This window comes from Balaenoptera musculus, chromosome 3, assembly GCF_009873245.2.
Source record: "Balaenoptera musculus isolate JJ_BM4_2016_0621 chromosome 3, mBalMus1.pri.v3, whole genome shotgun sequence".
NCBI classification, from domain to species: domain Eukaryota; kingdom Metazoa; phylum Chordata; class Mammalia; order Artiodactyla; family Balaenopteridae; genus Balaenoptera; species Balaenoptera musculus.
In genome coordinates, this window is record NC_045787.1 from 131,777,357 (window position 1) to 131,800,595 (window position 23,239).

At 43.4% G+C, this 23,239-nt stretch overlaps 1 protein-coding gene across 1 annotated transcript in view; it reads right to left on the reverse strand.

Annotated features, from left to right (window-relative positions):
• Positions 1–4,360: 4,360 nt before the first annotated feature.
• The window catches only part of TIMD4 (T cell immunoglobulin and mucin domain containing 4), a 34,750-nt gene continuing 15,871 nt past the window's right edge, over positions 4,361–23,239 (reverse strand). Inside the window, exons 6-9 of the mRNA XM_036847861.1 lie at positions 9,317–9,363; positions 7,747–7,840; positions 5,963–6,002; positions 4,361–5,026 (exon numbers count right to left, since the gene is read on the reverse strand). Of these exons, the coding sequence (XP_036703756.1) occupies positions 4,954–5,026; positions 5,963–6,002; positions 7,747–7,840; positions 9,317–9,363 (254 nt within the window). The 3' untranslated portion in view covers positions 4,361–4,953. The remainder of the gene's footprint in view (positions 5,027–5,962; positions 6,003–7,746; positions 7,841–9,316; positions 9,364–23,239) is intronic.

The following is a 23,239-nucleotide window of genomic DNA, read 5'->3' on the forward strand; positions in this document are numbered from 1 at the left end:
CTTTGCACTTCAGCGCTCCAATTCCTGAGATCAGGAGTCTGCTTCAGGGTCAAGTGTGTGCTGGGAAAGATAGCTTACAGAAAAGAAATGCGGAGTTGCATGCCCAGCAAGAACTTAAAGAATGTGACTTCAAAGGGTAACTAATCAGGCAGGTGAAGCTAGAAAATTCCAAGAACAAGGTTATAACAGGGCCGTAGAGGTAAATCTAGGGTTACATGGTTTAGGTCTCTGCTCTAGCACTGGTTTCCTGTGTAGCCTGGTGGTAACTCATTCCCCCTCTCTGGGCCTCAGTTTCATCAGCTAAGAAATGAGAGTTGAATCCAAGGGTGTGTAGGGTCTTTCCTGCTCCCCCATCCCCCGACTGCTTATGCAACACGCATAATGCTACAACTGCAGAAGTACACCTTTTCAGCGCAATCTGAAAGTGAACCCACCTTCTGTTTCGCGAACAACCATCTCCAGGCCTCCCCAGCCTCCTCCACAGCAGCGTGAGCATTCATCATATTCGGGAACACTTCCCTTTGCTGTCCTTTAGTGCTCAGAGAGCCCAAAACTCACGGTGCTTTTTTTCTTTTTTTTTCTTAAGACTGCAACATGTTGACAGATCTAAATGAAACTCTATTTCAGATCCAGTCTTTTGGTTACAAGTGGTTTCCTCCCTCCACGCAGGGAGACCACTTAACTTTTCATTTTTCTTTAGAGACAAAGAGCCTCGCCAGCCACCCACTGCCGGATTCCTGTTAACCTTTCATTAAGCGCTGACAGCTGACTTCAGCTCTTCATGACTTAGTTCAACACATTCCCACTTCAGTGGGTCCACCTGGCTTCATTAAGGTTCCTGCCAGCTTCTCTATTAGCAGCTTCCTCCGCAAATGCAAATAAGATCCTGCGTAACTAATACGGGGGGCAAGGGAAGATTGAGCTATAAAGGGGTTGGCATTGGAGAACCATCCCAACACTCAGGTTGCCGTGGATCTGAGTAAACTAAAACCCATTTCGGACCAACACGGGTCAGCGTCTCAGTTTCAGATGCCTGAAGTGTTAAACGAGGCCCATCCCTGTGAAGTATGGGGTAGTGGTGAAGAGTGTGGAGTCCTTCAGGCCTGGTTTCCAGACACGGCTCTGTCACAGAGGGTAGGACTATGTGACCTTGAGCAAATTTCTTCACCTCTCTCTGCTTCTGTTTTCTTGGGAGTAATATACTGTTTCATGGGGCAGCTGTGAGGATTCAGTGAGAAACTGCCTTGACGCACTTGGTAGAGGAGCACCCAGAACGTAGCAAACGCTCCTTAAGGATGGGATGTTATCCATTTCTTTTAGTCTAGAAAGGCCAAGGTCGAGGTCGCAGAATTAGGTTGCTTTAAAGCCTCAAGGTTTGACTGTGGTCCCACCATGTAAACATCACCTGTAAGAGCCCTGTCTCCATCAAAGTCCTTCCTTGTGGAAATAAAAACACGACTCTGATTCCCTTCTACTGCATTTCCCTGGTGGGTTTTGTCTCATTTAGATTTTTAGGCTCCTTAAAGGGAAGTGATTCTCTCTTCTGGGCCCCCTACGCAATAGATACTAGGGAGTTTTTTGTAGACAGCTACCAATTCATCCTGATTGCTCGGAGAGGGAAAGAGGAACAAGTGCCCCAGCAAACTGCTCGGATCAAGGAGTCTCAGTATAAGAATTATATATTTATTAATTCATCATTCTGTGACTTCCACTCCCCACCCCCTAAACCTGTGAGTCTCAAACTAGCTGCCTTGTTCTAGTTCCTGGCCATGTTCTGCTTGCCTAGGACATTATTTTAATACTACGTGTGAGTGTTAGTAGTGCCTGTAAGTGGACACACAAGCTTCCATTTCAGTAGAGGCCACGTCACTTCCCCCTGCCTCACTCCTCCGCATCAGCTGCCCGTCCTCTGAGTTCGCCACCCCAGCCTTGGGCAGAGCCTAAGGGTGCTTATTCTATGCCCCCTTGGGTGGAAATCAGGAGATAGGAATCTCACATCTGCATTGGGAAGATTCCTCTGTCACAGCATGGAGAACAAATTGGAGACGGAAAGGAGTGAAGTTGGTGAGGATGGTTAGAAGCTACCCTAAGAGTCCAGGCAGAAAGTAATGCTAGCTTAACAGAGGGCTGACAAGGAGTCCACCCAGACCTTGGGCACTGGCTGCTAGAAACTCCCACTCCTCCCTCCACCACTCTACCCCACCCCCACCCCCGCATGGCCACACCCACCACCACAGAGCCTTGGTCACAGGAGAGTATTTTCTTAAAATCTCCATCCTCCTCTTAGGGATTATTATGCTTCCATAGTTCTCAAACTCTAAGGTGCATCATAATCACCTGGAAGACTTGTTCAACTACAGATCACGGGGCTCCACTGGGGAGTTTCTGAGTCAGTAGGTGTGGTGTGGGGATGAGAATGTGTACGACTAACAAGGTCCAGGTGATGCTCAGGCTGCTGGTCTGAAGTGCCCCGTTGCTGTTTGCAGCAACAGCAGCGGTTCTCAGCCCTGGCTGCACATTAGAACCACTTGGAGAAAAAAAAAAAAAAAAAAAAATCAGATGCCCAGGCCACACCCCAGACCAATTACAAAAGAATCTCCTAAAGGGTAGGACTCAGGAATTGACATTTAAAAAAATTCCCCAGATAATTGCAGTGTTCAGCTAAGGTTGAGAGCTACTAGGCTAGAGGGTCCTGGAGGCCATTACCAGTTGTAAAATACTACAACTACTCATTTAAATGTTTCTGAATCTGACCAAGGAGTTGCAGAAATATAGTTGGGAAAAGACTGAAGATGGCCCCTTGCAAAACACAAAGATACTCATTGAGCTGAGATGTTCTGTTTAGGGGGTATGGGATTTGCTGTCGGCTTTTCTAGGCAGACCCAAGTTGGTCATGGCCCAGGTGGTGGTCGTTTTGGAAGGTGGGTAGGCAGCATGAGCTAAGTTAGGACGGGGAGTCTCAATGACCCATGAAATGTTAAAACCTGTTTGCACAAGGTCACCTAGTCCCACTCCATTTTCCAGATGGGGACACTGAAGCCCTGCACCTGACTCTATTGCCCCACACCCACCCACCCCCAGTTTCTAAATTTGAATGTAACACGCTGGTCAAGCCATTTCCAGTATTTTCAGTTAACACAGAGGAGAAAGTCAAGCCAAATAAAGAAGCAACCCGTGTGCTGCTAATTATTTCCTTCACTTAGGCCAAACGTGCCACTCACCTTGGCACCAAAAGAGTGAGGCAGAAGGCATGCTGCCCTGGGCAGGTAGTTCTGCAAGTGCTCAGGTAAGAGGGAGATGTTTTTATTAACTGCTGGACCCGTGTGAACTCACAGTTCCAGGAATCTAGAGGCTGTAGCAGTCAAGTCATAAGACTGCTTTTTTCCCCTCTCTTAAAAGTAATGTCAAGAGAGTCGAAATATAAAGTATGGTTACCTGGAAAGACCGTGCACTTACTTCATTAAGGCGGTTACTGCCCCAAACATACTACCAGGAAGTATTTCAGACAAATTTCTTTCAGCTCTGGATGACTTTCCACATTTCTGCCCAACCAGAGGCCTCTCACTCAGGTGCACATTCTTTCCATTCAGTCAACAACTGCTTGTTTTAACCTCTCTCCCATGGTTCCTCATGCTACTGGCTCTCAAAGTGTTCAAATAAACCTGCTCTTATTGAGGAGCCAATTCCCATGAACTTTATTTAGAGAAACTGATCTGGACCGACTCACTGTCCCATCCATGTGCCGGCCCTGCTTGGACATCCATGTCATTCACCACAATTTACTCTGATGAACTCTTGGCTGTTTCCAACATTAAATTCCCCAAGCAAGAATTAAGATGTGACACTATGGTCACCTCTAAAGATACTCAGGTGTGAACAGAAAATAATAGAAAACCTCGACGTTTTAGAGGTGAGTCAAAATGATGGTGTGATTCCATGTCGTTTCCTGCATTATTGATGACAATCAATACATAATATATCATCAATATGTTATTGATGACAATTAATAACGCAGGGATGCCCATACCATACCCAGAGCGGGGCACTGAATTCTTTTTTTCAAACGGCTCTGATGTCCTGCTAGCCATCTTTTTTTTTTTTTTTTTAATTTATTTTATTTATGGCTGTGTTGGGTCTTCGTTTCTGTGCGAGGGCTTTCTCCAGTTGTGGCAAGCGGGGGCCACTCTTCATCGCGGTGCGCGGGCCTCTCACTATCGCGGCCTCTCTTGTTGCGGAGCACAGGCTCCAGACGCGTAGGCTCAGTAGTTGTGGCTCACGGGCCCAGCCGCTCCGCGGCATGTGGGATCTTCCCAGACCAGGGCTCGAACCCGTGTCCCCTGCATTGGCAGGCGGATTCTCAACCACTGCGCCACCAGGGAAGCCCTGGGGCACTGAATTCTTAAAGCTGGGCATAAAAGGAGAGATACAAATGCATGCAAGGCAAAGGCAACTACGGTAGGGAAGGGACCAGAAATCATGTCCCAGAAACAAGGCAATTTAGAGAAACATGAGGCTCTCCTTTCGGTATCTGGAGCACTGCTACCAGGTAGAAGAGAGTTTAGACCTGTTCTGTGTAAGCACAAGGAGTTCAGCTAGGACCAGCAGGCAGATGCTATCTGGACACAGACTTTGTTCTAAATATTTCTAAGTCTCAGAAGTGCCCTGAGATTGAATGGACTTCCTTGGGTGTGATAGTGAGTTCACCATCACTGAAGGTGTTCAGTTATACTGTGGAAGATCACTTAGCAGTAATGCTACAGAGATTAAACCATGAGAAGGTGTGGTCTCTAAGGTAACTTTCACTTGTGAAACTAAGGCAAGACTGGATCAGTGACACCAAGGCAACAGAGGGTTTTTTTTTTAAATAAAAAACAAACAACAAAACATTCTAAGACTTATTTTGATAATTCACACATCATATCCTCATCCTCAATCCTAAGAGAAAGGGGCACTTTAGAGTGTGAAAAGACCGTCTTCATCTTCTCTTCCGTCAAGGACATTTTTACCTTCTCCAACACTGTCTAGCCTGTAAAGAGAGAAGAGAGGCTGATGTGATGAGAAACACCAAGACCAGGAATGAATGGATGCTGCTAGATTATAAAACAACTAATCAAGGGCTGTTAGAGTTAAAAGGGCTCAGGGTCCATCCAGTCCAAGCCTCACATTTCACAGATGGGAAAACTGAGGCCACAGGGGATAAAGGGCTTTTGCCAATCTATTATAATAAGGGGATTTAAAGTTTCTGTATTAGCAAAGTATAAAATCATGATCTAAATGTATTTATTTACCAAGAGGATCTCCAAGTATGACTTTGAAAAGTTACCTTGCTAACCTTCAGTTTCCCTACTTGTTAATATTTACTTGTTAACATAGATATTGTGGTATTGATGCAATTATTAAGTGAAAGCAAGGTCTTCATCACAGTTTACACCAAATCTTTTCATTTCTTTACCAAAAAGCTATATAACAGGACAGATATCCAAAATCCCTTTCCAGAGACTCTTCAAATTATTTAAAAAACAAAACAAAAAACTGCTCCCATGGTCTAATTTGCCAGAGGAATTAGATCCCAGGAATGATACTATACATGTTTTTTCATTTTCCATACTGCCAACTCTCCTCTCAGTGAACTCCAGTTTAACAATGACCTTTTAAAGTGAGTCACCCAGAGTGGAACAAATAATGGGTAGAATGACATATCACCTTCTTTCTTTTGCATGTCATACTTCTGTTAATGCAACCTGCCACTGTATTTGCATTTTGGATAAATATCACAGTGTTAACCAAGACAGAGGTTAACGTGAGCTGAATCGCCACATCTTTTCTACCTCTAATGCCACATTTCTCCAACCATGTATTTAATCAGAATACAAACAGAAGTCATTAAACCACTGAGTAGTATCTAATCATTTGTAACAGCTTGTACAATCATTACAACAGTCAGTCATGCAAGATGAATTACCTGGTGTGTTTCTGGACACAATTGGTTTCCATGACTTTCCCTGAAAAGACAAGGCCAGGTTAGAAGCAGAGTAGCTGTGCTTTTGTGAAATGCTGGGGAAAGGACGGAGCAATATTATGAAGAGGAGAGGTGGTCCAAAGGTGGGAACTTAGGAACTGGATTTGGTAGAGAAAGCCACTCCTTTCCCCAGATCACATGATTGCTTCTTTAGGCCCCTAGTTACTGCTTGTCAGTCACAGAGTTGTTCCAACATCGTGGGCAATGGTGTTAAGCTGCTTTATTCTTTTTTTTTTTGGCCAGGCTGTGAAGCTTGAGGAATCTTAGTTCCCCGACCAGGGATTGAACCCAGGCCCCGGCAGTGAAAGTCCTAACCACTGGAGTGCCAGGGAATTCCCTAAGCTGCTTTATTCTTGAGTTATTTGAATTCAAGTAACTCACTTGGGTTTTAAAACACTTCCTTAGGACACGTACCCATAATTTCCCAAACTGTAACATGCCTTTGTATGAAGGTTAATGGCAAACTTCCACTAAGCTCCAAATTTCCTTTTGCAGTGTTCACTAGGGATAGATGTGGAGACACACGACTTTCACTGTTGCTCAAACAGGCTGAGATGGTTACTACTAGTCAGAGCTCCTCACTTACTACCAGTTTCTGTTAATGACTACAGAACAATTTTTTCCCCATTTTTACAGGACCAGGTGCTACGTGCCTGTACCTGGCATGAAAACTATAAACCCCGGTTCATGATTTCTTTTTGCAATGTTTTAAAACTTTTTTTTTTTTTTGAAGGCAGGGGAGGGCAGATACAAGGTCATGGACCAGCTCAAGAATCTAATGACAGCTATGGACCCTGTCCTCTGAAAACTGCAGATATGAATGTACAAGTGCTTTTGCACACGATTTTAAGGGATTCACTGGTCCCCTGAGGTCCATCTGTGGACCCTAGGTTAAGAAGTTTTACTTTAAGGGAACCAATAAGAAGACCGGGGTGATTCACGGCTCTCTTCCTGGGGCATTCCTAGCCAGAGGAAGAGGCTGGGTCAGGGTTTCCTCCACCCCAAGACAGTGATAAGAATAGTACTTCCCACTTAAGGCAGTCAGGAGCATGAAACGAGTTAGATATGTCAAGAATATAGCATCATGGGACTTCCCTGGTGGCACAGTGGTTAAGAATCCGCCTGCCAATGCAGGGGACACAGGTTGGATCCCTGGTCCGGAAAGATCCCACGTGCCATGGAGCAACTAAGCCCGTGAGCCACAACTACTGAGCCTGTGCTCTAGAGCCCGTGAGCCACAACTACTGAAGCCCATGCACCTAGAGCCCGTGCTTCGCAGCAAGAGAATCTACCACAATGAGAAGCCTGTGCACCGCAACAGAGAGTAGCCCCCACTCGCCGCAAATAGGGAATGCCCCCGCACAGCAGTGAAGACCCAACGCAGCCTAAATAAATAAATAAATAGATAGATAAAATAAATTAAAAAAAAGAATATAGCATCAGGACTGGCACAGAATAAGTGTCCAATAAATAAAGGTGCTCTTCTTTTACTTTTCTTTCCCAAAATATAAACTCTGTCAGGGGGATGACGCTCAAAGCCTTTAGCATCTTAGGGAGAATGAGTTTACCTCTAACCTCCTTGATGGGGATGATGAGGGCAATGACAGAAGTGGGACTCTAAGGAATGGGGAAAACGGGCAGGAAGCAGAATCCATCCACTCCCAGATACCCCCTGGAGTTTCCAAAGTTCTGAAGGGCTTCATCCCACCTGGTCCTGCCCTCCTTACCTCGAAGGAAAAATGCCAGAAGCAATGCCAACAGCACAAATCCCAGGGAGGGAGCAATGATCTTGAGCAGGTTGTAGTTGTTGGTCATTTTTATCTGGTGAGACACAGGGAAGGCGACCGGGTCACTCATTTCCGAACAGCATCCTCCCGTGAGTTTCCTATCACTAGCACACCATCCAGTGACCGGCAGCTTCACTGCAGCTCACCACCTTTTGCCCAATGTGTCTCAAGATCAAAACAAAGCCAGCCTTACGAATTAGACTTAAAAAAAAAAAAAAAAAAGTGGAAAATCTGAAACATTTTACCCAGACCCTTCCCTCAAATTTTCCTAAGTCTTAAACACCAGGCAGCTGGGCTGTGGGGTGTGAAGATTAAAAAAAAATAACTGTCCTGTAAGCTGTGGCCTCCACTGTCAAATCTCTTTACTGGCCATCACCTAAATCCTTTCAGCTCTACCTACACCTGTGTGTTAGTTCTTTTCCTGGCTGACTTAGACTTCTAGAGGCAATAAGATGAAAGAGAAAGTGGAACTCAATTTCAAATTTTCTGCAGTGGTGGTTCTCAAAGTGTAGCCAGGGGACCCCCCCATGAGATCAAAATGATTTTCAGGACACATTATTTGCCATTTTTACTGTCATTCTTTCACGAGACGTACAGTGAAGTTTCCCAGAGGTTACGGTTATGTGACATGTGATGTGAAGGTGTCAGTGCTCTGATAACATAATATGCAAGATACGAGAACCTCTATCTCCTATTGAGACAGACATTAATGAGACTTGCAAAAATGTAAACCAATGCCACTTTTCTCACTTATATTTTTTCATTCAGGAAAATGTAGTTATTTTTCATAAAGTATTATTTATGTTAACATCTAATGGGTTTGTTATACTTTTTTAAATGAATTCACCTTGTTTTTAACTTCTCAGTTTTAATTTTTACGAATATAAAGGGGTCCTGACACCAAATAGTCTGAGGATCACCGCTCTACAGGCAGCATCTTGTTCCCTGGGGGCTACACCATCTCCCATTGGCCAGGCCAGGCTCCATCCCCTCAGCTTCCTATCCCTTCTCTTACAAGGCAGCAGAGGCAGGGCAATAATCTCTCTCTGAGGAGAGAGGGGGGGAAGAAGGAAGAATGAATGAGAGCTTCACTTTTCCCTTATACGTTGTCTAGACTACCTGACGGTTTTACATGAAGCAGCTTGAATCACTTTCATAATACTACAAAGGAATGAAGGATACGCTCAGAAAATAAGAGGAACGCTGGTGACAGGTGTTGATTCTGTAGAATGTCACTAATTCTGGGGCAGCAGAGGGACCACATAATAATTTCAATGTTTTGGTTTATCCTTCTTTTCTCTTTTCAAAGCGTCTGCACATATAGAAGTAACGATATCAACATTATTTCTGCCAAGAGTACAAGTCTACAAATTCCTTCACTGTTTCATAACAGTTGCAATGTATTTTGCCCTTAGACAGATCTGCTTCCCCAGTCCATTTCCACAAACCTTTATTGTGGATTTTAAAACTGTAGGTCATATACTTCAAAATACTTCACAAAAATTTTTACCTGTTCTGATTCAAATCCATTTGGCACAAGAAATGGCGTCTCAGATGCTGGGAAGGAGAAAGAGAAGATAATGTTTATATTTCCTGTGGGAGAATAAAATGCCACATCCTGAAATAGACACTTCAGTTGATGTGTTTAATCTTTTAATCCCAACTTTTCTTTTTTTGCATAATTTATTTATGCCCATTTGTTTTGGTATGTTTTTATCTAAAGCTCATCTGCTGTCCAGTATTATCCCACAGGAGCATCTCCATTTTACAGATGGGTAGAGTGAGGCATTAGGCCAGCAGGCAATTGAATCTAAATTTTCTTTAAGCCCCGGTAATGTATTCAGGACTTTTCTCCAGCAAGAAAACCTGTCAGTCTATCAGTTAACAAATATTTATTAAGCATTTATTATAGGCCATGCACTATTCTAGCTGTACCATCGACCTTCTCGATGGAGTTTACAACTTAGTACAGAAAACCAAATTTAAACAAATAATGTAAATAGTTGAAAAAAAGCAATTGTGCAAAATTCTGGGAAGAAATAGTATAAGGTGTCAGAGGTACATCATAAGGATGGCTGAGCGGTTCTAGAGGGTCACATCCTTGAGAATGTGAAATTTAAGCTGAGACACGGAGTCATGGATTTATAACTGATAGCTGAGTTCAACAAGGGAACCATACTGAGAATATACCAAGTACTAAGCACAGTTCTGGGCACCAAGAATGCAGAGATGAATATGGTATGGTCCCACCCTCATGAAATTTACAGTACACTAGAGGAGGGAGACCAGAAGCTTATTTCAGCCTAACAGGCCAAAGGTAAGGATGCAGGATGGACAGCCTGCTGGGGAGGGTGGGCAGAGGGAGAGGCACTTAGCCCCACGGTAGTTCAGTGAGTGCTATCAGAATTAAGCTCCATGAAGACACTGTCCCTCCGTGCCCGCCCAACAGTGGGACTCCAACACTGCCTGGCACATACTTGGTGCTCAGTAAATGTTTGTTGAACGAGTTAACACCTGAACTGAGTTAAGGTTGTGTAACAATGAACAAAGCAAGATGGTAAAGGCATTTTAGGTAGAAGAACATCAGCAAAGCTATGGAAACATGAAACAGGATGGTTCCCATTCAACTGGCAAGCGTCTGTGAAGGTGTAAAACGAGAAGTGGGGGGTGGCAGGGGATGGCATGGAGATGGGCAGGAACCAATCACGGAAGGCCTTTTGTTTCATGCTGCTAAGTCTCCCTTTAGTTCTGTAAGCAGTGGGAAACCACAGAAACGTTTCAAGCAGGTTATGATCTAGTTAGGAGGATAAGAGAAGAGCCAAGAAGAGATTACTATCTATCTGATTCCAGGTCTGAAATTCAGAGCTGGAAGTGAAGGGAGAGAGACAGATTCCAGAAATGCTTAGGAGGGAGATCAAGAGGATACGGACATTGAAGGTGGGGTGAGAAAGAGCTGAGTCTTAGATAACTTGAAGTTTCCTCCTTGCGAAAGTGGGCCATTGCCTGAGCTGTCCCCTAGGACTGGGAAGAGCAGACGTAGCAAGGCAGGGGACAGAAAGGCAAGGAGCTCAGATTTAGAGTCACTGAGTGTCAGGTACCAGAGGGACATTGCAAACCCTATTTGCGTAATAAGCAGTTGACTGATTTGACTCTGAATCAAACTCGGGAAAAGGTTGGAGCTGGAGATACTGATTTGGGAGTCATCAGGATCCAGGCAGCAGATAAAAACCTCAGAGTGTGTAAGAAACCCAAGGGCTACATGTCCAGAGAAAGAGAGGAGCAGGAATCCTGAGAAACCCTAGCACTTAAAAGGTAGGCAGAGGAGGTGGAGGAGAAGGAAGAAGAAACAGGGCAGGGAGCAGCGAGTGAGAGCAGTGTCCCGGGGCCAGGGCAGGGGAGAATGTCCAGGAGGGATGCAACGTCATATGTGCAATAAAACCTTCCCACAGAAGCAGAACACAAAGCCACACACAGAGGAGGCCCGAATGTAACACATAGCTAGGGTAATAATTATTGAAATTGATCGCTGTTTCCCCCAAGCTTCTCTGCACTCAAGGCAAAAGGAGAAACGTGACAGGTTTTGTAAGGCTCATAATTTGGTACAAGAGAGCTTACTTGTTCTACAGGGAAAGTGACTTGTTGAATGCCTAGGAGCATAAAACTCAGAGGGGGAAATTCAGCATGTTTTCATATCCTACAACTTAGTTAATGTTGTTTTTCTCTCAGCTATTATCCCCTAGAGCTGGAAACTGCAGGAAAGTATTCAAAATTCCTACCCTGTTCTGTCAAAATCCTGCTGTATCACAATCATTTGTGATGGGTAAGCCTGAAATTGAAACCATCAAAGAGAAAAGCCAGCCTGGGTCATTTCTGTCAGAGCTAATCTGTATTTTAAATGGGAGTCGTCTAAAGGGAGACACATTTTGCAAACACAAACCCTGCTGAGTGATACCAGACAGCACTTTTTCTTCTCCTTCTCCTCCTCCTTCTTCTGAAAATGCCAGAAGCCCAAATGGAAGTACTCATAGGGCTGCAGTGTTATACACCAAAGAGCAACAAGAAATACACACTGGTGGTTGGCTTTTCTTCCTTGTGAAAAGTAGCAATGCCTGCGGCCGGGGGATAGGAGTTAGACAAGTCCAGGCTATTGGTTTTCATGTCCTCTGTGTTCTGCTGGCCATTACGTTCTCAAGGCCCTGAACGCTGCTATGAGCACATTCAGGCAAAGGCAGAGCCTCCCAGAACTTGCAAGAAAAGCACTTCTGTGAGAGAGGAATTGTAGTGGGTTGAATATTGTCCCCACGCCCACCCCCCGCAAATCACGTCCAAGTAGAACCTCAGATTGCAACCTTATTTAGAAATAGGGTCTCTACAGACGTAATTAGTTAAGGATCTTAAGATGAAATAATCCTAGATTTAGGATGATCCTAAATCCAATGGCTGGTACCTTTACAGGAACAGAAGAGGACACACAGAGCCACACACAGAGAAGGTCATGTGAACACGGAGGCAGAGATGGGAGTGATGCTGTCATAAATCAAGGAATCCCTGCGGCACCCGAAGCTGGAAGAGGCAAGGAAGTATTCTCCTCTAGAGCCTTCAGAGAGAGTAAGGCTCTGCTGACACCTGGATTTCAGACTGCTAGCCTCCAGAACTGTGAGAGAATAACTTTCTCTTGTTTTAAGCCACCTTGTTTGTGATAATTGTTACCGGAGCCCTGGGAAACAGATACAGGTGTTAAAGGAAATTGACATATGAAGAATGAGAGTGGCCTTCCATGGGGGAAACCAGCCTAAGAAAGAATAAGGAAATGGGTGCTGAGCACACATAAGATGACTAAATGGAATCGAAAGGCCTGGCATTAAGCTCAAAAGAGCATTAATCTAATATATTATTACTAGCATTCCACTGAACATTTAATCCTCAGGAACAGCCCTATGGGGCAGGCGTCAGCCCATATTGCCACTGAAAAAACTAAGGTTCGGAGGGTTGAGCAATGTGATGAAGGTCAAATAGGTCGTAGGTGGTGGAGCTAGAATTTGAACCTGTCTGACTGACATCAACACCTATGCTCTTAACAACCTTATTATACTGGAGTTCGAGCATAATTGTACCATGTAAATAGCATGTCCCACTGAGGCAAGAAGGAATGCTCAGTATAATGATTTGCACTGAATCTAGAAAAGTGATGGTCCAGAGCCGTGGTCTCCAGAGAGGGCTCAGCGCTCACCTTGACTGTGCAAGGCCATCCACTGGGAGTGGGGAAAATGAGAGCTTCTGTTTACATTTAATTAAATTGAATCCTTGCAACATTTATTCTGGAGGGATATATTCCAACATGTACATGTTAGTATGGAGGTGTATTTGAACAAATTATCAATAAGTGTTTTACCACTAATAATACATTTTTAGCCTGGTCAAGAGAGGAAGAATGAGTCACTTGGAGACTATGGTAGACAAAGTAATGAAACCCAAAGGTGTCCATGTCTAATCTTCAGAATTTGTGATATGTATATGTATGGCAAAAGAGACTTTGCAATGCGATCAAGTGAAGGCTCTTGAGATGGGAAGATTATCCTGCATTATCCAGTGGGCCCAATGCAATCACAAGGATCCTTATAAGAGGGAGGCCAAAATGTCAAAGCTGGGTAGGTGAGGATGGAAGAAGAGGTCAGAGAGAAAGAGAGATTTGAAGATCCTATGTTGCTGACTTAAAGATGGAGGTAATGGGCTGAAAGCCAAAGAAAGCAAGTGACACCCCAAAGCTGGAAAAGGCGAGGAAATTGATTCCCCCCCCCCCAGACAATTCAGAAGGAATACAGCCCTACCAACCCCTTGATTCTAGGACTTCTGACCTCCAGAACTGTAAGATTAATCTGTGCTATTTTAAGCCACTACCGTTCAGGTAATTTGTAATAACAGCAACAGAAAACTAACACAGAGACACTGGCCTCTAAGATCTTCCAAGACAAAAGTGGCTCTGGGGATGGGCACATGGGATGAAAGGAAGATTGCCTTTTTATTTAAAAGTTTTTTGTACACTTTGTAGTTTTGTCATGTAGGTGTAGTATCTATCTTTAAAAAAAATTAGTTAAATTGCAAGAACAACAACAAAAGAATCTTAAGATTAACCATGCTTTTCCCAGGTCCATGCACTCACCAATGCTTCTGATGAATATCAGATTTTCCTACAAGGTGAGAATGTATTTACATTAAAAAAAAAAAAAAAACCAAAATAGGGACCCCTTGGCAGCTAGAGTTCTCACTGTAAATTAGTAAATTGGCTTGCTGGTTTAATTTTAGGCTCTTGAGTTCTGGGTATACATGGGTACTCTGAAAAATGGAATTTCTGTAAAAAATTAACCCCAGACCTCAGAGCACAGTGAGGCTGCCAGTCTGCCTCCCTCATGCTTTACCCCACTAAGTATTTCCCCCCAGACTTCCTGGCTCTGTGACCTTGGGCAAGACATTTCCTCTCTCTGAGCCACAGTTTATTCATCTGAAAATGCTGCTATTTCACCAACTGATCTCCTATGTCTTTTTTAACCTTTATATCTCTGGATAACTTTTTACAAAGTATTTGAATGACCTGAGAAAATTATCATTACATAGTAATTTTTTTAAGGATATAAAGCTATACTTAGTGTAGGGAATGAACATGTAAATACTTCAACATATATATACAAACACATGCATACCTCTTGTTCCCCAAAGAAAACTAAAAAGAAATCCAGGCTAAATACGCCTGACTTTGAGTGGAAATATCGTAGGCAATTCAATTTTTTTAATTAATACTTTTGTATGATTTCTAATTTTCTCAAATGTGAAAACTTTAAAATATTCCGTGTATCATGTGTTAATTACTGGAAACTCTGCAGGATGACTTAGTCAAGGGTAAACTGTTAGGGGTGTGTCATTTATCTGAAGCAAGGCCACAGTGACATTCTAAGTGAAACTTTGAAGATAGCTGTTAGAAACTCATTCACCCGCAGCCAAAGAAGGGTTTTGTGGTGCTATTAGAAAAAGACACCTCCTAAGATCTAAGAGTACTGAGGTATGAAGATGTAACAGGATATATATATTAGTCATTTTTAAAGCTCAAAAACGGTTTGTTTTTTTAAATAATGAGTGCATATAAAAACTGGTGAAATCCAAGTAGAATTTGTAGTCTAGTTAATTGTATTGTACTGATGTAAATTTCTTCATTTTGATAATGTACCGTAATAGTGTAAGATGTTGCCACTGAGGGAAGCTGGAGGAATGTGTAGCTCTCTCTGTACTATTTTTGCAAGTTTGTGGAAGTCTACAATTATTTCAAAATAGAAAGTTTTTAAAAATTAGTTTAAATATCAGCCATTTCATATAGTTCAATCTAATCTATGCATGACACATAGTAGCTTTGCAGTAAAGACTTGTTGAACAAAAATGTTGAATGAACTTTAAAGCAAGTTTTAAAAGACTATAGAGAGAATGATTTTGTAAACAATTTGAGCATTTTTGAAATGCTATTATTGAAAAATAATAATAGATGTGACTACGCTATTAAGAACAAAAAAATGACCTGACAGGATATAGCCCAAACTGTTACAGTATTATCTCTTCATCTCAATCATTTGGGGCGGGGGCTGGGTGGAATGTTTGGAATACAAGGAACTTCAACTTTATAGGGTTTTAACTTTTTATTTTACAAGAGCATGTATTTATTTCGTAACATGAAAAATAAAGTTTAAATGTTAACAGTACGGCATGAAAACACCATCTTTTCCCTTCAGAGGACTTCTCATCTAGTAGGGTAGGGGGCAATGTTCAGTGTACACTCAGGAAAACAAACCTATCCAAATAAATTCACATCTGCCCTTTCTAAAGAACACATCCGGTATCTGTATGGTATAGATCAAGGGCTGCAAATGACAGCCTAGGGGCCAAATCCAGCCTTAGCCTGTTTTTGCACAGCCTCAGAGCCAAGAATCCTTTTTAGATTTTTAAATGGTTGGGGAAAAATCAAAAGAAGCAGAAGAACTCATAACACATGAAAACTGCAGGTACTTTGTATTTCATTGTCCATCAGTACAGTGTTATTGAAGCCTAGAGACACCATTTGCACGTGTGTTATCTCCGGCTGCTCCTGCAGTGTTAGGGCAGGGTTGAGTAGCTATGACAGAGACAGCACGGCTTGTAAGGCCTGAAGATGTATTATCTGGCCCTTCACAGAAAACGTTTGCTGACTACTGGTAAGTGAGTCCACACGCAGAAACAATGCCCATGGAGTCAGGGAATTAAATGTGTTCTATCTGAGTACAATTTTGAAAACCTTCAGACCTTCACACCCTAGGGTGTTGAGAGACTTCCCTTCAAGGTGGTTTTATACCTGAGGGAGTACACTGGACCCCACTCTCTTACTCAAATAAAACCATGTGCTTTGTGCAATTCTGGAATGGCACTGAATTTTTAGGGTAGAAAATCTTTTAAGAATCTGTTTTGAATATTGCCCGTTTCCAGCCCATTAACAGAAATGTGCTTCAAAACTCCTAGAACTTCCCTCTCAGAATCAGTTTACTGAGCACTATCACAGGCCTGGCATAGTGATGAGCACTTCATGTAAATTATTTCACTTTAATGCTTACAAAACCCATTTTACAGATGTATAAACTGAGGCTGAAAGTTTAAATCACTCATCCAAGGTAACACGGACAATAAAAGGAAATTTGAACTCAACTCAACTTGGAATGACTCAAAAAATCATGATGGTAACCTCTCTGAGAGAAAAGAAAAAGAGCATATTAAAATCCTATTTGAAAATGTGAACTCTCTAACCAATGGGTTTCGTGCCAGAAATCACTTGGAAATAAGAGCACTATCTTCTTAGTGGGTACATTTTAAAACTCATATTACATATGTTGACTCATCACTGAATGCATAGACACTGGGACTCATCGGTCTCTACTTTTAAAACAAATTTAGTTTTGAAATAAGTCAATTCAATGATACAATCTTAACACAACCTAGAATTTTAAAAGTCAGAACTTCAAGCCTTCAGAGAAGTTTCTTTCCTTTCCTAAGTAGCGGCTGGCTTATGCTGCCCCCTTGTGGATTACTTGTGGTATGGTCTTAAAAAGCCAAAGAACAGCAAAAGGATTCAAAAGTCTGAATGTTTTAGATTTGAAAGGAATTCAAAATTATCTCCTCTGATTCCCTTTTTTTAATCAAGAGAAAAATTAAAATCTAGAGAGACAGTTTCATTTGCTCAAGGTTTCACAGTAATAAGTAACAGAGGAAGTGACCAGAACCCATACTTCCTGACCTCACCTGGCAGCGCTAAAGCAGTTCTGGAATTTCAAAATACCTTTTGAAAATAGAAACAGGCATTTACTGAATTCACATACTTCCTTTAAATTTTGGAGACCCCAGCATGTTTTTGATGTGGAATGATCAAAAAGAGTAGATGCACTTCAATCAATCAATCAAGAGAGCATTACATACATGAATCAGGTGTTCCTTAGCTCCAAGAGCACAATTGGGTAGGGTCCATTTAATTTTGAAAGGAACCAGAGAGCAAATTGTGTTGGCACCCAAAGTGGTTCATAAAGGGGGAGGAATGATGCGATGACTTCACGTCTTACACAGGTGAGGTAACAGAAGGAAACCAGAGACTCAGAACACCATTGTTTGAGAGTCACCCAGTTCTAAACTGTGTCTCAGCCTTCCACTGCCTCCAAGGATGCCCAGCAGCACAAATGTCCTCATCATTGTGACAGCCCAGAGTCACCACCTCAGGCTACTTCTGCCGCGTGCCAATCTGCATGTCTCGGTGAAGCACAGACAAGACCTCATCCCTAATCCTTCCCCACTGGACTCCTCTCTGAGGGGCAATGCCTAGCACTGCTGTGCACACACCAGCTGATCCCTATGTTTTAATTGAGGGAGAGGGCAAGGTGCACATTTCACAAAGAACCCTCTGGATTATCAACAACAATAATAAATGGATACCATGTACCAAGCACTTACTCCATGCCCAGCACAGTGCAAAGTGTTTTCCATGTTTGATCTCAGAGCATTCTGCACTAGGTACCATTACTGTCCTCATCTCACAGCGGGAGTCCTGTGGGCTAGAGACGTCAGGCAACTGGCTCAAGTGACATAGCTAGGAAGGGAGAGAGCAAACCTCAGAGGCAGGATTACCTACCTGTAGAGCCCAAGCTCTTATCCTCTGGGCTCTATGGCCTTTGGGAAGTGTACCAAGAGCTCACATACACTTGCTCTGAAAAGATCAGTGCTGGAGGGTGCCTGACCATGCTATTTCATGGCACAGTGGGAAGTGGTCCTGTTGGAATGGAACCCTAGTCCTCCACTGCCTAGGTGGGTACAGTTTCTGAAAAGACATTCTAGAAATTATTATTATTGATGACAATGTTAAGCATGATGGAAGCAGCTAAAAACGCACAGAGTATTTTCACATTTATTATCACATTTGAACTTCAAAATGAATCTATGAGGCAAATAAACTTGGGCAGAATTATTGAAAGGGGAGGAAACTGAAGCCCCGAGAGGTCTTGTATCTTGCCCAAGGCTGCAAAGCTAGTGCTGATTGCTGGTAAATGGTAGAGCAATGATGTCTGATTCCAAGTTCCACTTCTGTTTCCCTCTTCTGCTTCTGGGTATCACAGGAGTCAATAGTCCACAAGTGTGGGTAGGTTCTTGCCAAAGGGCATTGGTACCTTTATTCATTGACTTGTTTGTAGTGGGGAGAACAGCTACCTCACCTCATCACAGAGTTCACTGAGGTTTATCTATTGATCCTACCCTCCTGTGAAACCGGAGATGTCTCCAGGGCCTGACTTGGTGTCCGAGGGACATTTTGGTCTGCAGAGCGGTCACCCAGCTCACCTGGGTAACCATTAGTGAGGACCCATCTTAGGGCCAGCTCTGAGTTCTGTTTTCTGTGGATGGTACCTTACTTCACTTTCACTTTCTGTTCGCCTTACCATGGACATGCCTCTCCTAAAGCTTGGCAACTTTCTTTCGTCTTATTTGGTTGACCTTTCTGAAGGAGAGCTGTTAGATGCTAGAATTACACGGATTCAATCCCAACTTTATTAACGGAAAAAAAAAGCATTTGTACGGTTGATAGATGTAACATTATTGTGAGAAGCATCATGAGAATCCACTTTTTGTCCTTTTCCTTCATCCCCAGACTGCCAGCCTACCAACTGATTCCAGCCTGCGAACAGCACTGGGCATGAAAGGTAAAACAAATAGGCTACTGCCTCACAAAAGTTGTTGACTTTGAAATCAACTGCATCCAATTTCCTTCCTCCTAACAACGCCATTTGTGAGTGAAAATGAGCTTTGCTTCATTCCCCTGCCTTCGTCTGTTCCTTCTGCTAAACTTGCACTGAGAATGGCAACTCCTCCTACAAGTTCTTTATGCCCTTGATCAACTGAGGACCCAGAAAGTGTCAAGTTCTGACAGGACTCAATTTTGACTTCAATGAAATAGTGCAGCGCAGGGGAAAGAGCTCTGATTTGGGACCCAGAAGAGAGTCCTACATAGGACTTACTTCCTCTTCTCTTTGAAATTTTTTCGTGCTTCTCTGCTTCAGTTTCCTTCCGTGTAGAATAAGGAGAGTCGACTACACCAGCAATTCCTAAATGCCTTCCTGGGGCTAGGGCTGGGCTTCAGGTTCTTGGACCCACCCCAGGGGTCCTCATTCTGCAAGTCTTGGATAGAGTAGGGCCATCTATGCTTTGACTAAGCTCTCTGTGGTTCCAGCCCATGGCCAGCTCTGGCATAGACAGACTGGATGATCTCAGAGTTCAAGGTCTTGGTTCCCCAGTCTTCTCCTACCTCCCTGGGAGGTCAGCGTGAGATCTGATTGCTCTCCCACCTTCATTTATGCCAACCTAACTCCCCTGTCTCCTATCTCCATTTCTAGACCGAACCCTACCTCTCCCATTTTTGACGGCCCCCCCTCCTCCTATAACAGTACTAGCCTCCTCCCTCTACCCTGCCTCCCCTCTAAATATTCACCCTCCAACTCCTTGAAAGAACGCCTAGCATTTATTCTCTCACAATCGCTCAGCGTTGGACTTCAGGGTGTCCATCCACAGAGCTCACCCTGTTCGCTTAGCGGTCCTCCTGCCACAGTTCACAGACACCTGTCTAGATGCCACATCCTACCTGACCGGTATTTAGAATTCCCTCATATTTAAGTACACACTCCATAATCTTTGTCTCCTGGACCACTTCCTACCTCTGCTGTCTCTCTAACTGGCCCCCTGGGCCAGCTTTTCTGCCTCTACTACACCCTCTCCTAATGGAGTCGTTCCTGTAAGGAGGTGGGGTGTCTGCCTTCATCCCACCCTTCTTCTCCCACAATATCTTCAGACGATGCCACAGGAGCTTCAATGACACCCTCTGCTAATGAGACAATAGAATCAAGTGTTTAAGAGCTAATTTTCAAGAGCCAAGAGACCTGGGGTTCCAACTCTGGCAAATGTCTTAACCTCTGCAAACCTCAGTTTCTTCTCCTTTACAACGAATGCAATAATAGAATCTTCCTCACAGATCTGGACGATGCCTCATGATGAGATAATGCACTGAAAGCATGGAGCCCAGCCCTGTCCTATAATAAGCACTCAGTAACTGTCATATTATATTGATAGGCCTGAACTCTCCCTCATGAGATAGTACGTATGAAAGTTTTGGCATAGGGGCAACTCCTTATTCAGCACAGTAATGATTCTTTGATCACAGGAGGTGCCAATCATCAGACACCCAATCCCCACCGAGGCATCCGTAAGTCCGCCCAGCTCCACATTTCCAACAGCCTGTTAGACATTTCCCAGGGGCACGTCAAAGTCAAGATCACCCAAATAAATTTCACTCTTCCTCCTGGGATTCCTTTACCAGTGAATCCATCACAGCGAGCTGATCTCCCAAGTGCGGAGAATCAGTCATCCTTCCTTATTACTCCAGTCACCAAGTCCTCTCAGTTCAAAGTCCTAAATGGCTCTGACTCTGTCCCTTTGCTGCTGTCACTGCTGCCATCATCCTAGTCGAGACACTCACCTCCTGCCTGAGTTATTGCAGGAGCCTCTCTGCCTCCAGCCTTACTCCCCTCGAGTACATCTTCCACACTCTTGCCAGAGAAATTTTTCCTAAAACAGAGCTGAAAATGCCATTCCCGACTCCAAAAACATGACTGGATCCGTGTGACCCTGGAATGAAATCTAAATTCTTCAGCCCATCAATCAAGTCCTTTAAGAACCTAGGCCACTCCTAGCTTCCTGTCTCCATTAGATTAAACTAGACTCTTAAACAATAGCCAAAGATTTCATGCTATTATAAGTCCCCCTATTTCTGCTCATGCTGTTCTCCCTGCCTGTTCACCCTTCTCTGCTCAATGAGATGTTCTCATCCATGAAGAACCAATTCAAGGATCATTGAGTGAAATCATCCTGGCCTTTCTTTCCAAGTTAGAATCCTTCTCTCTCTTCTTTGGGCCCCCAGGGCACCTTTTCATACTTCTATCCCAAAACCAAGCTCACTGGATAATTGTTTGCTCTACACAAGCCTGTCTATCCCACCCCTTTAAGAACAGAGGTCAAGACTTCCTCATTTTTATATGTTCTGGGCCCTGCACAGGGAAGCACCCAGGTAAGCCATGTTTAATGAAAGACAGATTTGAGAGGCCTTTACCAAATACCATGTGACCTATTTCCATGTATCCAAACCAAATGCCAAGGTAAGGATATAAAATCTCATCTCCAACCACTTTTCCCTCTGAGAATCCTTTGATTCCATGGCAAGGCCAGCTTGCTCTGGACCATGAAGCTTGGGCTGGTTTTGTAAAACAGAAAGATACAGTAAGAGAACAAGAACTCCTAAAAGCACCCCATCCCCACTCCCCCACCATCCAACCCTGGGATGGAGAAAATGCTACTGTAAGAATCTCAAAAAAGGAAATTATGACTATTACCAGAGCAATGTTCATTTTTTTTCCAGTTTTCCTGGGTTGACAGCCAAGTCCTCATGCATATTTGGGGGCATTAAATTTGAAATTATTTCACAGCTTGGACTTCATGCTGTTGATGAGTATAATGATCCACCTGGGGGCTGAGAAAAAGTGAATCCTAATACTTGAGGAGCAAATAGGAAAATCTGCCCTCAGGGAACCTCTGTTGAGAGATAGTGGCTGATAGTCTTCGGACAAAGGTTAACTGTACGTGGGATCAGGAGAACTGGCCTCTGGTCTCAGCAGCCTCCCTATCACTGCAAGCCCTCTCTCAACTCGCTGGCCTTTGCTGGGCCTCAATTTCCTATCAGTTTTCCACTAACAACACCTCCCCAAGAGTTCACAGGCCCAAATTTAAAACCTCTGAAACCCGTGTAAGAGTCTCAGCTCTCCCTCTGCCGCACTGTGTGATCTCAGAAAAGTCACTCCACATCTCTGAGCTCCATTTCTAGGCAGCCACAGAGTGGAGGTGAGGATTTGACACCCTTGCAAGGGCTTCTTCAGGTGATGTCTGCAGACCAAACACCTTCAAAGCAGAGAAGGGCACCGGAGCAGGAGATACATACTTGGAGGTGTCTAATCAAATAAATAATACAAATCAGGAAGCCCTTGCATGGCAAACTCGACCACAGCTCTTTTTCAAGAAAGCTTGATTCCTGAGCCTAAATTATAGAGTGAAGCCTCCCTAGATTGAGTGATGTGAGAAGGACAAAACAACTGAGAGTCATCAGAAGATTAAAGATGTCCACCAGAGGAACAAAACCCATAACTGAGAGTTCCATAGAGCCATGTAATAAGCAGCCAGTGAAAAGCTTTCAGAATCAGATTTATTTTAATAGTGAGTCGAGAATGACTGCCATGAGATTTTTTAAAAAGCTTTCGTCACTTCCCCAAGTTTGCAATTTTGCCACTCATTGGCTGTTTTCCTGGTGCAATTAGCAGTTAAAAAAAATCATAAAACCAAAAAGTGTCTCTGCCATGTATGTGAGGGTTTATTCTCTACTGTATGTCTGTCTTTGTGCCAGCGCCATACTGTTTTGATTACTGTAGCTCTTTAATATGTTTTGAAATCAGAAAAAAAAAAGTGTCTCTGTATTTGGAAGGAAGTGACTCAGCTGGGAGCTGGTAGATGTGGCCTCTTGCTCCCCAGCCGGCCTGGCCAGAGAATGAAGATGTGTGAGTAGGAAGATCAGCAGAGATGCAGTGAGCAGAGGGGATCAGAATCTGTCACGAGGACTGTCATTTACTAGCCAGTAATTATGGTCCAGACATTTTTCTAATGCATTGCCTCACTTAACAGCCCTATGAACCATGTACTATTATCTCCATTGTACATTTTGAGGAAACTGAGATTTCAAAAAGGCTAGAACAAGAACCTGAGATTCTAAAAGAAAAAAATAAAGCATAAAACGTTAGAG